Here is a 16,477-nt window from a genome sequence, read left to right on the forward strand (position 1 = left end):
TACCTGAAAGAGCACTAGAGGACAGGTACCACATCTAGGAAACAGTGGCCTCTAAAGTTTGAGGCTATCACTGGCCTGGTTAACAGATGAAAACAGCAGTTAAAATAGAAGTGACTACAGGAGTAGCTCAGCAAGTGTGGAATCTCAGAGGTGTACAATGACACATCTGTGTACTATTCTGGCCACTAAGCAGCCAGACCCCAGATGAATAAGTCCTTGCAGAAAGTGAGATTCTTATACAAGTCCGTGTTCTGCCTAGTCACAAAATTGAAGCACACCAAGCAAAGGGACAATATACTATAACCAACCATTTATTGTGATGCTACTAACCAGCACCGATAACTGTGGTAGGCAAGGTAATAGTTCTGTCTCCGTGGCAGCAATCGGTGAGAGGTTTTTCACACCATCTTACTAAACAGTCAGTTTAGGTTAGCCGTGCAGCCAGTGGGTAGGGTACCCATAAACTGAGCATTACGAGAGCTGGTTTTTATTCCCTGGTTGATTAGATGGAGCATGGCACTTAACTCCAGCTATGTTATTGGACCTTTTTACTTCTGTTGAAGTACAACAAGGCTTAAAAAACCCCAATTCTCAGAGCAGCAGGAATGTCCCATTAAGGATAAAGTATAAGAATACTCCACTTTTTTTTTTTTAATAAAACAGGTTTGATTTGTTATTGCTGATGTGTTTGGTTCATGCTAAGGAAAAAAAAATAAGGTTTAGGTAGCACGACCACAGTTGTGTCCTTCAACATATAGGCTGAGGTGGTTCTCCTATTCCACCAGCTAGATGGTAAACAGCCAGGCTTACTTCATGTGCCAGGGAATCTGCATTCTCCTATGGATTGTTTAAAAAAGAAAAAAAAATAGTTTACTATACTGTAAGCATTGTTCATTTTATCTGAACCTTAACACTGAGTATGGGGCAGGTTTTTTTTTTTTGGACATGTATGTAGTGCTCATAGAATGCTGTTCATTTGATGCTCATACATCAGTTAATGTTATCAAGCAGCAGTATAATTATAGCAATACAAGCTTTCCAAAGATGATGCCACTTCTCATCTGAAAAAGCTACTTCTAGAGCAAGTTCAGTTTCTACAGCCACTTAGTCCTTGGTTTCTTATAAAAGTCAGTTATAATAGGGCTGTTTGTGATGATGTCCCTGTTACTATGGAGGACCAGATCACAATCACTAATATGATTTCACATATGCCAGCAAGAGATAGGAAGCAGTGAGTCATTGCCAGCCTGGGCTGGATGAGAGCCACTATGCACTTGTCAAGATTGGGCACAAGGAGGAGATTCTTAAATGCACTCTCAGTGATGTTTGAACACCTAATGCAGAAAGTCTTTACCCTGACCAGCTAACGTGACTTTTAAAGCCTAGGCTTATCCCTGTAGACTCAACGAGAGGCTTGGAAATATTTGAAAGAAAAAAAAACCCAACACCCCCCCCCCCCCTCTAAAATTGCTTCATCTTCCTATCAGGTTAGAGCTCTTCACTTAAATTTCAGAATGTGACGCAAATAAAAAAAGTGTCAATATATAGGCTCTCTCCCCAGCTCCCATCACCCTAATTCTAGTGGTGCTGTCTCAGAGGATTTAATTGCTTAAACAATACAACTGCTGTAATGTGCAAATTGTTTCAGCTCTGACCTGTGTGTCTGCTTCAGAATATACTCGCACTACATCTTCTGTTCCTGATGGGCGGACAAAAGCTCGTGATACTCTGTACTTCTTTACAAGTTGATCAATTTTTTCTTGTAGTCCTGGGGGTGTAACTGCACGTCTCTCAGCATCTGTCGTGTCAATGACTCGTCTGTCTGCAACCTACAGTGGTAGGACCAAACAACATATAAAGAGCTACTCTTCTAAAATTAGTTTCCTGTTGGGCCTCCGATTTGTCATTTAATCTGATTTGTTGCTTCAGTAAGTGAAGTTCTCCCTGGTCGTCTTTGTCATTTCTCCTAGCTGGATTTGAATTACAGTAAGAATATCAATATGGCATAGACAGCTTCGTATCTTCAGCATGCAGAGGGGAAGGCCAGTGACTAGATGAATGCAGGGAGGGTCTCCAGAAAGAGAGAGAGAGACCACTAAACTCTGGCCAATGTTACAGTATCACTAACCTTAACTTTCAGCTGTCGGTTGGGAAGATCTGTATAGATGGCATCCCACTGTTGCACTGTCAAACCCTTCAGAGCCAAGATTGCTTCAATCACCAGCATATCTGAGATGGCATCACCCACAGTCTATGAATATGAAGAAAATAAAGGCGTCTTCAATGACGATTAGAAAATCCAGGGTATTGTTAGATTTGTTCTAGCGAATTAAAACAACACACCAAACCACACCATCAAAAAAGAGTAACTGAAAATGCAGAAAGATTACTGAGTGACTGTCATAAGCTTGATTTTCCTTACCAGGAGCAGTGGCAGGAAGCAAAGAACTAGAGAACATACAGTGTACTTCACTGCAATGTTGTTTTACTAAAAAGATGAATTCTAGTAGGAAGATGAACTCCAATAACTGGAAGGTCAGATTCAGTGAGGGCAGGTGGCTTGTTCCCGCCCTACATTTGCTCTGGCATCATAACTCCACTTAAAGTTGACCTGCAAAGGATAGCTTGGACTTGTGCCTTAAAGGAACCACCTCAAAGTGGGATGCTCTCACTGTATGCCTATTTGCCTCCAGGCTAAGACCACCAAAAATAATACCAGTGTCCAGATGGATACAAGGGCCTATACATGCCATCATCTCACTTCAGATCAACAACCTTCAGATGAAAGTTACCCTTCTGGTGTGATTCAACCAAAAGTAAGAAACTAGTAATGGGATGTGGGTCTGAGGTGTCATTCTCCAGTCTCCCAAGCCATCCAATCCCTTTCCTCTTCTCTAGCTACAAGCGCAAAAGACCAGACAGAAGTGTTTTGCCTTTGTATATGTGGAATTCTTGACATCTTTCAAAGTGAAACAATTACTTTTCAAACAGGTCTTCCTTTAGTAGACCAAGTGTGGAGAGAGGAGTTTTAAAAGAGAATAGTGGGTGCCCATAGCTGTCTGCCTAGCCTGGTAGGATGTTAAAATAGGCCATTCCTTCCCTTTGCCTATTTTGTCATGGTGTGCTGCCTTCCTCCACAAGATTTTCTACACACTCCTCCCATCCGGTCACTCAACATGCCAACAGTGTTAGTCCCCCACATCAGAAACAAAGTATCTAATTTTTACATTTCAGCTCTTACTTGATTAATCAGATCAATGGTATTTTCAAGCATCTTTGCAGCTTCTCTTTTTTGATTCTCCTTTTCTTCTTTTGCCATGTGTCTTATTTTCTCTTCAGCAGCTTTACTAAATAATACCTAGAGAAAAAGATGAGATAATAGGATGTACGCCATCAGACATCTCTAAACAGTACATAGAACAAATTTGATCTCTTATGCCAACTAAACCCAGTTCGTTGTCTCTGGGTTTCACTTCCATGAACCCCCATGTTTAGAATACTGAACAGTTAGTGGCAGGGGGAAGACAAGAGAGAAGAAGAGGTGATTAGGAAACACGGGCGTAAGGAGAAGAAGTCGTATTTGGATTTGGAAAGATGCTACCTATTTTCAAGCTAATTTGGTTGCTAAGTTTTATACATACTGGCTTTAAAACTCAAATAACCCTATAATGCCTCTTGTGCAAGTACTTACTGTGCCATGCCCATTTGCCTCAAAATAAACTCCAATGTCAAATTCCTGGGCCTTGTGATGCAAATGCTTTACTCCTGTTTTGGTACAATGAACAGGCACCTACAACCCAGAGACACAAGAAAAGCATAGACAAAGTGGCACGAAGTCAACATCCTGAGTGATCCTGTGTTCTTACTCTCTAAACTGTTACCACTTAGTTGCAAGATTAAGCATCAAGAGACTAGCTATAAGCCTTGATGGACTATGAGCGTTTAGTACACTATCACTTTGACTACAAAAAGCAGTAACAGACGTTATCTACCGGTAATTCTCACTACAGACCTGTTGGATGAATGAGAGAGCTACTTACCCATCAGTAAAGAGGATAAAAGATTAAGGGTAGGTACCCAAAGATACATGGTGTTGCAACGCCGCCTCCCCACCTAGTGGAATTCTCAGGTCCCAAGGCTCCCACTCTACACATGGAGAGAGTTAGCAGCCTAAGGAAGGATGCCGCAGAAGCTAGGGAGCTGCCTGTGCAAGCCAGGATTGAACTAAATATTAAAGGGATGGAGCTCAAGTGCCTCAACCCACCCAGAATTCTCAGCCACGAGCCCTCTCCTGGAGTTAGCTGCCTAAGCCACATCAGCTGCTTAGGTAGTCAATGCTCAAGTGGCCAAAACCCAGGCCTTTTTCCAGGAGAGGGGGGTACTTTATCTAGGAAGGCAACTGAAGAGCAGGTGCCTAGAAAACCTTCCTAAGAAGAAGCTGATCTAATATCAGGACCATAAATATCACTTCAACAAAATTTACTGTTTTAAGGCGATCAGGCCTAATCTGTTTCCCCTCAGCCATCTCAGTGAATAATGGGCTCTGGCTCTGAAGCTCTCTAAGGGTCAGAAAATTTAGATGATTTTGTTTAGCATTTTCAATCCAACTTTTGAGTTCCTCCCCCACCTTTAAAATATCATTTATCACCAAGAATTTAAATAGTTAATGAAGTTTAAAGCAAAATAGGTTTATTCCAAATTAGGTCTGCCTGGTGTCCATAGCTGTAGTACTTTATTGATGCTTTTTTAACGGTAGGAAGCAACTGTGGAGGAGATGGAGAGAGAAAGATTACTTGATACCTTCATGATTTCCTCAAGATAATGTGTAGAGCTTCCATTAGCATATGCTGTTTGTACCACTGCCATCGTTAAAGTTTGTCCTGTCTAAGCAGAGGGAAAAGTAAATGGCTTAATGGCACACACAAAGGAAAAGTTAAACCAAGATTTTTAGTTCAAGATGAGAACAGAATATTTAGTGGGTGAACGACTTTCAATACATAGTAACTGCCCTCCCGCCAGATTTCCAGAACTCTGACACATTTGGGAATGAGGAGGTAGTGGCTCAGCTCACAGGACACAGAACTTTCTGACATTAAGTCATTACTGTGAACCTGGCAAAGGCCAGTTCCAGTCAAAAGTGGTTATTGGATACTGTGTCTGTGGCCCCAGGAGAAATGAGCTGATGTCCATCACAGAAACTGACACCAACTGGAATGTGCCGTGGCAGGGCAGGGCAGTCTCAGAGGCACCAAGGACCAAGTGGGCATGGAGATTGGAACTGCTCTTTTTACTCCCAGTGGAGTGGACAGTGGGATTTTATGCTCCAACTTTGTCCATGCAGCACCTTTCACAATCAGTAAGAACACGAGAATACTTCATAAATGCATTCCAAGGTAACTCAAATGCAGATTGGGTTCACAGGAATTTTCCAAGGGAAGGGTACGATTGAGCCCTCAAGCTTAACTCAGGTCAACATGCAGTTAAAAGGGTAACGAGGAGAAAGAGGGAGAAAGACACTTTTAAATTTCACTTTACTGCTGACAAGCTAAAGTAGGGTAACTTTTTTCTAGTCAAGGCATCATGGTTAAGGCTACGTTTTAGTCACGGGTATTTTTAGTAAAAGTCATGGACAGGTCACAGGCAGTAAACAAAAATTCACAGCTTGTGACCTGTCCATGACTTTTACTATATACCTCTAACTAAAAACGGGGGAGAGGGCGGCCTGGGGGTGCTGCAGGTGCTCAGGGGGTGGGCGGGAGACACCATGGGTGCTTGTGGTGGGGGGGGGGGAGGAGAAGAGAAGGGGGCTGGCTGGCTCCCTACCCAGCTCTGCGCCTCCCTGGAAACAGCGACATCCCTCAGCTCCTAGGCAGAGGCATGGCTGCGCAGTTCTGTGCGCTGCCTCCGCAGCTCCCATTGGCCACAGTTCCCAGCCAATGGGAGCTGCCAGGGCAGTGCCTGCAGGTGGTGGCAACGTGCAGCGTCCCCTGGCTGTGCCTCCCCCAAGGAGCTGAGGGATGCCACTGCTTCTGGGGAGCACCCCCTACCCCAAGGTAAGCATCGCCCAGAGCCAGCACCCCCTCCTATGCCACAACCTCCGGGCCGGAGTGGCGCAGGGGAAGGTGGCCCGAGACTGCCCCAGCAGAAGTCATGGGAAAAGTCATGAAATCTGACCTCCGTGACAGACCTGCAGTCTTAATCATGGTCAGTCAGTGCTAAGTTTTCTAGTTTCAGCATGAATTTAAAGCCACCTCTGTTGTCCTCCCAAAGTTATGTCACGCCTTTTGCCACAGCAACAGGTGTATAAAAAGGAGGGTTTTTTTTTTTAAAGATGTAATTTTGCATCAGTATGCGGCTTTAGAAAGAGCACCTGTGTACATACATATGCCCAGGGCAACCCCCACCTTCACTGGGTGAGATGTATGTTTTACAGTTTGGGGCAAAGCAAAACCCTTTACTGTATAAGTGGAGTTACCTTGATAAGAAGTTCTTTAATGAAAGTGCTAATTAAAGTTGCTATTTTATCTCCATCCACAAGATGAAAATGGCCAGCAGTATCGTTATAGTAATAAACAATTCTGTCTGCATCTCCATCAAATGAGCAGCATCTTTCGTTAGGTCTGATTTCTAGTCCTATACACATGGAAGTACAAACTATTAGATTATGGAATGAGAAGCAGAGCTTTAGTTCATATTATATATTTTCCCCAAGAAAGATTAGTTGTATACATGTACACTCTAAATGTGAAAAACTTTTAGTAGTACGAGAGCAAGAAGTTGACTTTATTAAGTAAATCCCATCTTGAACTCTTCTAATCAGGGCAGCTGCATGGAATGGAAGTTGCAAAGAAAAATGCATCTTCAGTTTGAAATGAAAAATGAAAATTCAGTCTCTATAGCCATTTGTTGTTATACCACCTTAAAAAGGTCAGGTTACAAAGTCTATATGAAAATGGTCTCAGAGCCACCCCAAGTATATTCTGTTAAAAGAGTAACAAACAGCAATTATGGCACCAAAAATAGAATCCAGCCCTCCCAAATGCCCGCATCCCTCAAACACATGCCTAGCCACCACAGAGTACAAGCAGCTGCATCATCTAGTTATCCAAGTCAGAAACCAGAAACATCTAGTACTCCCACCGTAATCCACAGATGTGAGGTAATACCTGCAAAATGAGACAGATGGACCTCACCCCAGGGTGGAAGCAGAAATGTGTCAGCTTGGTGCATGTTGCACCATAACAAACCCTTCCCTCATAACATCTCCTTTACAAACTGACTGGAATGAAGACATGGCATCTAGTTGGTCTAGATCCATAAACCTCCATGTGTCTTGCTTCAAATTCAACCCTCTTCTACTTGAGTAGAGCACTATTCATCAGCATTTCCCACAAAGTGATTATGAATCCATTATGCTTTCTTGGCCTCTTGCCATGGTTTTCCCACTTTATATCTCATTTTCTATAGGCCGGATGGACATCAGCCCTTCTGCATCCAAGGTTCTTTTCCTCTTCAAGACATTTTTCACCACCTGCTTTAGGTATGTTCTCATTTCTCCCTCACGTGTCCCCTTGTTAATGCTAGGATTAATGAGAGGAAGTTCAAAGCATATCAAGTGAGCCCACACTTCTAGGAAACCTTTTGCCCATTTTATCTACTAAACTGGTATTATACAGCAATGCTTTTTGGTGTAAGACTCTTGGCTATTATAGGGCTTCTATAGCATCCATTACTAAGATTATATATAAATGTTTTGCATCACTTTGAGATAAGTGGATCTGCTGGTCATACAAAACATTGAGCAGAGTATTTGTTTTGCTCTGTGTTTTTACAGGGCCAAAACTGTTTAATACTCACTGAAAGAACTAGCCATGTGATGACTGCCAACAGCTACCGCCTAGCAATATAGAGCTAAAACAAAGATTTACAAGGGAAACTAGTTATTTTTCTCCTAAACTTTATAATCCTTCCCCTGTTAGCTCTCCGAACCCCTTTTAATGACCTCAGAGGGGAGTGGGAAGGAACACAAGGATTCTCTGGGGACTTTCATGCCAAAGAATAAGGTTTCTTGACATCGTATTGCTTGATTTTAGCGATCTCAAGAGCAGATCTTCTAAAGAGGGAGGATGGGAGTGCCAAGCCCCCTCACCCCATCCCAGAATCTCTTGCTCTGGAAACATTCTGGGTCCTGCATGAGAAAAGAGCAGCACTCAACTATTATCCTCTCAGTTGCCCAGGAGTTCCATCCAACTCCTCCCCCCTTTGTCACCCTTCTCTCAAGTAAGTTGACACCTGAATGAGGCAGTGCAATTGCAGCTGGCAGATAAATTAGCATGTCCCAGTGGCCTGGAAAAACCTTAGACCAAAGCTTGAATGTGAACAACTAAAGACATAGGAACGTACATCCAGTTAGCCACCTAAACAAAAGTGGCCTGAGTTTCAGAGGTGCTGTGCCTTCTGTGTTCCTAATGATTTCAACAGGGAGTTGTAAACACTCAGCACTTCAGTGAAATCAGGTGACTAATTCTGGATTTACACTCCTAACTTAAGACACTCGGGTTTGAAAACCATGGCCTTAATTTCAGCCTACGGATGAAGAGGCACCTTACCCTACGAAGTGGCAATAGCTTTGCTTCCCCAGCTTGTGCTACACTCTGCATCTGAAATAGCCACCCGCTCCCAGACAGTGGCTGCTATGGCAATCCCAGCAGTGGCTAATATAAAAGTCACACATGGGCAATGGTTGGAGCCACCCTTAGGAAAGGCTAGCCCCCTGGATTCACCCCTTCTGCCCATGCCTCCTCCCCCGCACCCCACAGCTGGAGCCCTGAGATCACCTTCCTCTCCCCCCATGGCCAGAGCCACGAGTTCCCCCTCAGCCGGAGGCCTGAGTGCCTCCCCCTCAGAATCCCAGGCTGGCTGGAACCCCGAGCCCCCCACCCCACCTGCCCGAAAGAGCCCTGAGGCGCCTCCCCAGACCCCAAGCCACTGCAGGGAAAAAGCCTTTCACTCTCGATTGAAGCAGCTTTTGATATGCCCCATGCAGGTTCTGGAGCTGCTGAGGAGGCAGAATGTACTACACAGCTGCCTGGGCTCATCAGTAATCTCTCTGGAGTCCAGGGAGATTACTGATGAACCCAGGATGGTGAATTACATGTACCGCCTCCAACGACCCCAGAACCTGCACGGGGCATAACAAAAAAAACTTCCCCCCAAAACCCTGCAACCGGGTGTCCGGTGGCGACAGAGCCTCCCCTGGACTATTATACCTGCAGCCCAGGAAGTCAGACCTACAGAGGTAGCCTCCTGCTGTTTCCCCAGTTGATAGTTCCAAACAAACCAAACCAACAGAAACTGAGTCAGCAAGAGAAATTTTACAAAAGAGGACTGAAGCAGCAGCCTGGAGTTCACCATGAGCTAGCAACTCCAGAGAAGGAGGATGGTTCTCAAGCTGAAAAACAGCATAGCCTTAGGAACATATTCCTCAAGTCTGGTCACTCTCTCAATTTTTAGAAGTTGTAACCCATAATTTTATTTTATGCACCTTGCATGAATTTGGGCTAAGTCATCTCTTCACAGGCCTGAGTCAGATAGTGACAGGATAACATTTATCCCAACCGTTCCTTAAAATCCTTCAGAAATACTCTGTTTGCCATAGTTCTGGTGCTCTCTTAGTTACATTCATTCACTTTGGATTGTCGGGACGTGTGTAAATTTACTCTGGTGGCCTTTAAGCTTAGAATAATCTGTTATCACTTTAAATGCTGTAAATCATCAAGGAGTTCCACAAAGATCAGTCACCTCTTTCTGGTTAAGTCATGTATCACTATATTTCCAAGCTAAGGCCTGTGCTTTGAAAGCTATTGCTGAGAAGGCTTCTTAACAGAATTTGCATTCTAAAAGGGTTAAAAGATTTAGATTGCAGATTACATACCCAGAGGAGGTTTCTGATGAACTTTCACAAAGTCTGCACCACATAAATGATTGAGTTTCTCTTTGGTTCCATCATTATATAAGTGAATTAACAGTTTCTTTGGAAGGTAACGTTCCAGTTCTTTTAGTTTCAGGGCTCCTATACCATTTGCACAATCTATCTTCAGACACATCTGGTCATCTCCAGAGCTGGAAGCCTTCACACAAGAGAAGGGAAGGAGATGTGTTAAAGTGAACTATAATATTTTGGATAAAAACCCAATAGCTCTCACACCAGGGGACAAGCAGGTCTGAAGTATTCTGAGCCATTTTTTAACTTGTGAAAACTGGATATCTTCTGTGTACATTTACATGAATATAAGCAATGAATTATTTAGTGAGAATGTAACAGCCCTCACTTGTTTTGTCAGCTCCCCAAAAGCTTTGGATAGTTTCTGGTAGTAACCTTCCACTGTTGCCTTCCCATAGTGCTCTTGAGTATTTTGACAGCAGACCATGTAATGCAGCTGTGGTGTTGTTACCAGACCATAATCTAATATAAAACAAGTCACAATATTAAAAGAACAGAAGAGTAATTCCTATTTAGATTGTTGTTCACAATGTTAGTCCCAAAATATTGAAGAGACAAGGTGGGTGAGGTAATATCTTTTATTGGACTAACTTCTGTTGATGAAGAGCTCAAAAGCTCATCTCTTTCAGGTCTGGGGAAAGGTCCTCAGGCCCGCTCTACATCAAAAAATTAGGACGGTTTAACTATGTCTGTCAAAAGGTATGAAAAATCCATGTTCCTGAGCAGCACAGTTAAGTGGACCTAAGTCTCCGTGTAAACAGTGCTAGATGGAGAATCTTTCCCCTTGGCATAGGTAGCGTCCACACTGAATTGCTACTGATTTCTGCTGTAGTGTTTTAAGTGCAGACAAGCCCTCAGATTGTAACAGCTAAATACAAGGTGGAACAGATTGCTTAGTATAAGTAGTTAAATATTCTAAGAGATGGAACAAGGTGAAGTGAACTGTTAGCATCCCTGCAGTCATTGGACAAAAGTAGTGTGTGTAGGGGGCTGTTAGCGGGTTACAGATTGTTGTGATAAAACTGTAATAAAGACACTAATGAAAGACCATAATTTTTAGTGTCTGGCAAAGTTATGAATTCCCAGGTTAGTCTTTTCAAGGTGTCACACCACATTTAAATGATGAGCCTGGGAGCACCTTCAAAAGAGGAGCTCTGTGTAGCTCGAAAGCTTATCTTTCGCCATAAGAAGTTGGCCCAATAAAAGATACTACCTCACCCACCTTGACTCCTATTTAGAGACATACAATATTTACTACCATATGTATTATAGGAAATATTTTGCAAGAAACCCATCTGGGGGAAAAAAAACAAAAAACAAAAAAAGCCACTTTCTAGTAAACTTGTATAAAGAAGTAGCCTCTTATGTTAAGATCATCCCAAAACACACATTCACTAAATGGAAATGGCATCTGAGCTACAACTTTGGGTCTATGTTATATTTCACACTTACATAAAAACTTCAAATATAAAAAGCATAAGGTTAAATGTCAACATACCATGATATTGCCCACCTAGTGCAGATACACCATCTATTACTGATTGTGAAAGTTTCTCACTGCTAGGTCTGAAAAAGAATAAATACAATCACTACTTTTTAAGCAAACACTATGCAGAAATACAAACCTAGGCCTCACTCCTTTGGGGAGATCTGCACAGGTGGAGAAGTCCGCCAACATGGATCCCAATGCAGAATCAGATTCCCATGCGAAATTAAGATAATTACATAAAGATTAGGAAGCTGATGTAGTAATGGTATCACTAACACTAAAAGGCCCAATCTAATGCCCACTGAAATCAAAAGAAGTCCTTCCATCCTCTTCAGTGGACACTAGATTAGGCCCAAGAAGCATATTGTGTGTGGAGAGTTAAACAAGTTACCGTAACAGGTAGATTTAAAATGAAACATGTGAAGTGTGCTGTGCTGCCCTTACAGAGTCTTGCATTCTATGCACAGAAATTCCATCAGAGATAACTGCCTGTGAATGCAACTTTGGTAGTTCAATACAGTCAATATATAAATATATCTATATCATTTTACAATTACCTGGTGTCTCTACCAATAAAAACTGAGGCATATTGGTGCAGTTTCACTGCTTCTTTCTGACAGATCTCAGTCAGTATGCTCTGTATTTCTTGCTCTTCTGCATTAGCTAGGCATGTAGCATATTCTTCCCAGGCAGAGGTCAACATTTCACCCAGAGGATCAACCAATTTTACACCATTGTCTTCCTTAGAAGAAAATAAATGTATTAAGTCTAAAAGTCAGAAACCCAGCAGAGTCTCTTTAAAGACAGAAGATAAATATAGATCAGAGGTCGGCAACTCTTCAGAAGTGCTGTGCCGAGTCTTCATTTATTCACTCTAATTTAAGGTTTCTGTAATACATTTTAACATTTGTAGAAGGTATCTTTATAAGTTTATAATATATAACTAAACTATTGTTGTATGTAAAGTAAATAAGGTTTTTAAAATGTTTAAGAAACTTCATTTAAAATTAAATTAAAATGCAGAGCTGCCCGGAGTGGTGGCCAGGACCCAGGCAGTGTGAGTGCCACTCAAAATCAGCTCACGTGCCGCCTTCGGCACACGTGCCATTGGTTGCCTACCCCTGATATAGATACATCATTATGGCTTCATTTAGGCCTAAAGTGTTCCTAATAAAAGCTACCAAACAAATACCCAACACAGCTGAAATCAGTAATATCATCAAAATATTAAGTCACTATTTTTCAGGCAGTTCTGTAAAACTTCTGGTATCAAAGTGACAGGCTTAGCGATTCCGTAGCCTGAAATATCCTAAGAGCAGCAGATAAATGAAGCAAAGACTCCACTTATAACCGTTGCTTCCTGAAAGTCAACTTAAAAAAAAAAAAAAAAGATTCAGAATTTGCTGAAAGGGTTTGCTCTCCCTCAGATGTACTACCAGCTTCTCATGCTCATAAGGTCCTGTATTGTAACAGTTTTCCTTCCAAAGTGTAGTTTTTTCTTCCCTCCAAGCAATAGCGGGGGTATGAGTTTGTGTGGCAAAGTAGCTTCCAGCATGCAATCAGTGTTATTTGTGGTCAATGGGACTATTCACATACTTAAATTAAGCACAAGTGTTCACATGATCTGGCTTCTAAATGCTTTCAGTCTCTGCCAGCTTAGAGATTGACTCTCCTTTGGCTGATATCATCTATTTTCCTTTTTTTAAGAATACAATCAGAAACATTCTTACTTCAGGATTGTGAGATGCTGTAACCATGACTCCAATAGTAGATTTGGTCTGCCTGGACCTTAGTACTGCCAGCAAACCCATGCGATACATAACATGATCAAGATGTCCTGCCTTGGTACGAAATCCAGCAGTTCCATACTGAAGGCTAAGTCCAGCTGGTTTCAGGTGTAATGCTGAGTACTTTGCAACTGCCTCAAAATCCATTTCTATAGAAGGAAACTGTAGAGATGTTATTAGTAAAGGCTAAAATCACCATAATAAAACTTCTCATATTACACTTTGTAAATCCACAGATATATTGAATTAACCAGACAAGAATAAGTCTCAGAAGAGAAACAGAAACAAGTAGCATTTATATGAAAAAGCTTTTAGCTTTTAAGGATGTTTATTTGTGTAGTAAAATATATATTTTAAACAGCAACTTAATCTTGAGGAAAACCAGAGTTTAAGTTAAGTTTACATATGTTCATGCAATATAGGGTTTTTTTTTTTAATGTTTCGCTATTGTTAGAGTCAGGGTTATTAGATATGTGAATTGAAATTAATCCCATGTAGAGGGTCCACACAAAGACATTCACATCCCACAAGCTAATGATGGGTTTGCAGAGGAAACACCAGCATTATAGCCTGGGAAGGAGCCCCCACATAACCTACATACCTTAAAGAGAGTCTGTGCCAGCCCCACAGGCCAGTGCACAGAGAGGAAGAGACTGGGACAAGGGGGCGATCCTCAGTTGCACTGGTCCAGTGGCCCTAGTGCCAGTGGCAGGGAGAGAGAGTGTCTCCTATTCCAGACAACAGCAGGCAGAGGGTATTTGGCTGCAACATCAGGCCAAACTCCCAGATTTCCTTCCCCAACATACTCCAACCATGTAAAGTCTATTACTTGCTTTTCTTTTTTTAATATCCAAGCAAAATAACTGTTTGTATTGTGGCGATTCTTAGGGGCTCCAACCATAAATCAGGGCTCCACTACATTAGGTGTTGTACAAACACAGAACCAAAAGCATCCTTACCAAGCAGGGCTTTGGAGCGGGGCCCAGAGCTGGAACGCGGATAAGCTCTGGAGCAGTAGGTTTTTGCCCAGAGCTGGAGCGGAGCCGGAGCCTAGCTCCGAAGCCCTGTTACCAAGTAAGGCTATGTCTACATTGTGCACCTTACAACAGCGTGACCATGCCACTGCAACCATGCCATTGTAAGGTGTGCAGTGTACTCCCAGCAACAAAATAAAACCACCCCGAGAGGCAGTAGATTTCGTTGCCAGGAAAGCATCTCCCAGCGACTTAAGGGTTGTGCACACTGGCACTTTCCATCATTCAGAGGTGTGTTTTTTTCACATCCGAGTGACAAAAGTTTTGACGACGAAAGTGTAGTGTAGATATGGCCTGAGAATAAGGCAAGAAACAACAGGGGGGTTCAACTGACAGACAAACAGAATACAAAGTAACAATGAAACAGTAACGTTAAGCATGACAGGGATAACAGCACAGAAGTTGCCTCCATTGTTGACTTTTCTGTACACATCACAGCAGAGGAGAACTTTAAGAAGGGATCGGAAATCAGGGAGGTGGCCTTGCACATGTTTATGGGAGACAGCAAGAGGGTGCTCCTTGGAAAATTTAACTACTGGGTGATGCAGGCTACCATAACTGGCACATGGGAGACAGGAGGCCACTGCTCAATATAGGGTTACCATATGTCCAGGTTTTCCTGGACATAACTTCTTTTTTGGTTCTCCGTTCAAGTGGCTTTTTGAAATGCAAACAAACAGCCTTCATTTTTCCTCACTCATCCTTTTTCCTTGCCTTTAGAGTGGGACCGCCGGAGAATGGCAGTTGCTGGCCAGGTGCCCAGCTCTGAAGGCAGTGCTGTGGCCAGCAGCAGCACACAAGTAAGGGTGGTATGATATGGTATTGCCATATAAACTGGACCCCCTTTCTCTCCTCCCCCTGGCAGCACAGGCACTAATTCCACTGTGCTCAGCACCTTCTGCAGCAGGCATGGAGGTGCTGGGGGTGGGAAGAGACAGAGTGGAGGCAGGGTACACAGGGGGCAGGAAGGGGCGGAGTCCTTGGGGAAAGGGGCAGAGCACTCCCTGGACAGAAGAAAGTTGGCACCTGTGTGATTGGCACTGTCCTCTGTGTGGGAACTTGAAATATAGTAACCCTACCTCATTAGTGCAGGAGAGACCTTGTTCCCTCCCTACTTCCTCCCGCCCCCCCGGTGGGCTGACACCAAGCAGGAGAGTTTCTACGGTAGAAGGTAAAACTTTCCGGAACAGTTACCAGAGTGAGGGGAGCACAGAGAGGCCTGTCTGGCGCTCCGCAGAGCTGGTAGCAGCTAGTCGCCCCCCGCCACAGCACACACCAGCCCTACTCCCAGGGCGAGGTGCCCATCCCTGCCACGTGACCCTGCCCAGACCCCGCCGCCCTCACCAAAGCTCGCCCAGGACGGAGACCCCGCCGCCCCGCCCAGCAAACCACATCCCCGGGCCCCAAGAGCGCCGAGCACCGGCAACAGCGCAGACCCGCCTAACCTGCGGCACCCCCAGCAGCTGCCGACGTGGCTCTCAGCGGCCAGACGCTCCAACACGCCCCTTCCTCGCTTCACGCGTAGCCACACCCCCTGACGCCGCGCGTAGCCAATCAGAGCGCGGCAGCTTGCAGGCCCCCGAGCGTGGCTTACCTGAGCGTTCCATCCGCCTGGAGACCTTCTCTATCTGCGGGAGGTTAGCCAGGGCAGGGCAGGGCAGGGCAGGGCTAAGCGGGAAGCTACTCCTGGGACGGGGTTCTGGGGCCACGCGGGGGGCGGGGTTGGGAGGCCCCTAACGGCAGTAGGGGCAGGGATCGGGGTGGGCAAACTTTTTGGCCCGAGGGCCACATCTAGGTTGCGAAACAGTATGGAGGGCTGGGTAGGGAAGCCTGTGCCCCCCCAAGCAGTCTGTGTCCCATCCCCTATCCCCCTAACACTTCCCACCTCTGACTGACCCCCTCTGAACCCCCAACCCATCCAACCCCCCTGCTCCTTGTCCTCTGACTGCCCCCTCCCAGGACCCCCTGCCCCTAACCGCCCCCCAGGGCCCCCCATCCACCCACTCCCAATCCTCTCCCTATCTCCTCCCAGGACCCCCTGCCCCTAACTGCCCCCCTGGGACCCTACCCCCATCTACCCCCGCAGCCCCTTTCGGAATGTGGCCCTGGGAACATGGGCGGAGGACTCAGGAGGAGCAGGGGCAGCCGAAGAGAAGAGGCGGTT

At 44.4% G+C, this 16,477-nt stretch overlaps 1 protein-coding gene across 1 annotated transcript; it reads right to left on the bottom strand.

Moving 5' to 3' along the window:
• Window positions 1-295: 295 nt before the first annotated feature.
• On the bottom strand, window positions 296-15,850 carry PGM3 (phosphoglucomutase 3). Its single transcript, XM_045009649.1, has 13 exons — window positions 15,759-15,850; window positions 13,223-13,441; window positions 12,050-12,234; window positions 11,502-11,569; window positions 10,332-10,465; window positions 9,935-10,130; window positions 6,476-6,633; window positions 4,801-4,884; window positions 3,692-3,790; window positions 3,242-3,358; window positions 2,129-2,251; window positions 1,656-1,829; window positions 296-837 (listed from the first exon to the last, which is right to left on the bottom strand). Exons 2-13 carry the CDS (start codon window positions 13,424-13,426, stop codon window positions 748-750), a joined length of 1,632 nt encoding a protein of 543 aa, XP_044865584.1. The 5' UTR covers window positions 13,427-13,441; window positions 15,759-15,850; the 3' UTR covers window positions 296-747.
• Between the last annotated feature and the right edge of the window lie 627 nt (window positions 15,851-16,477).

Source organism: Mauremys mutica, chromosome 3 (assembly GCF_020497125.1).
Source record: "Mauremys mutica isolate MM-2020 ecotype Southern chromosome 3, ASM2049712v1, whole genome shotgun sequence".
NCBI classification, from domain to species: Eukaryota; Metazoa; Chordata; order Testudines; family Geoemydidae; genus Mauremys; species Mauremys mutica.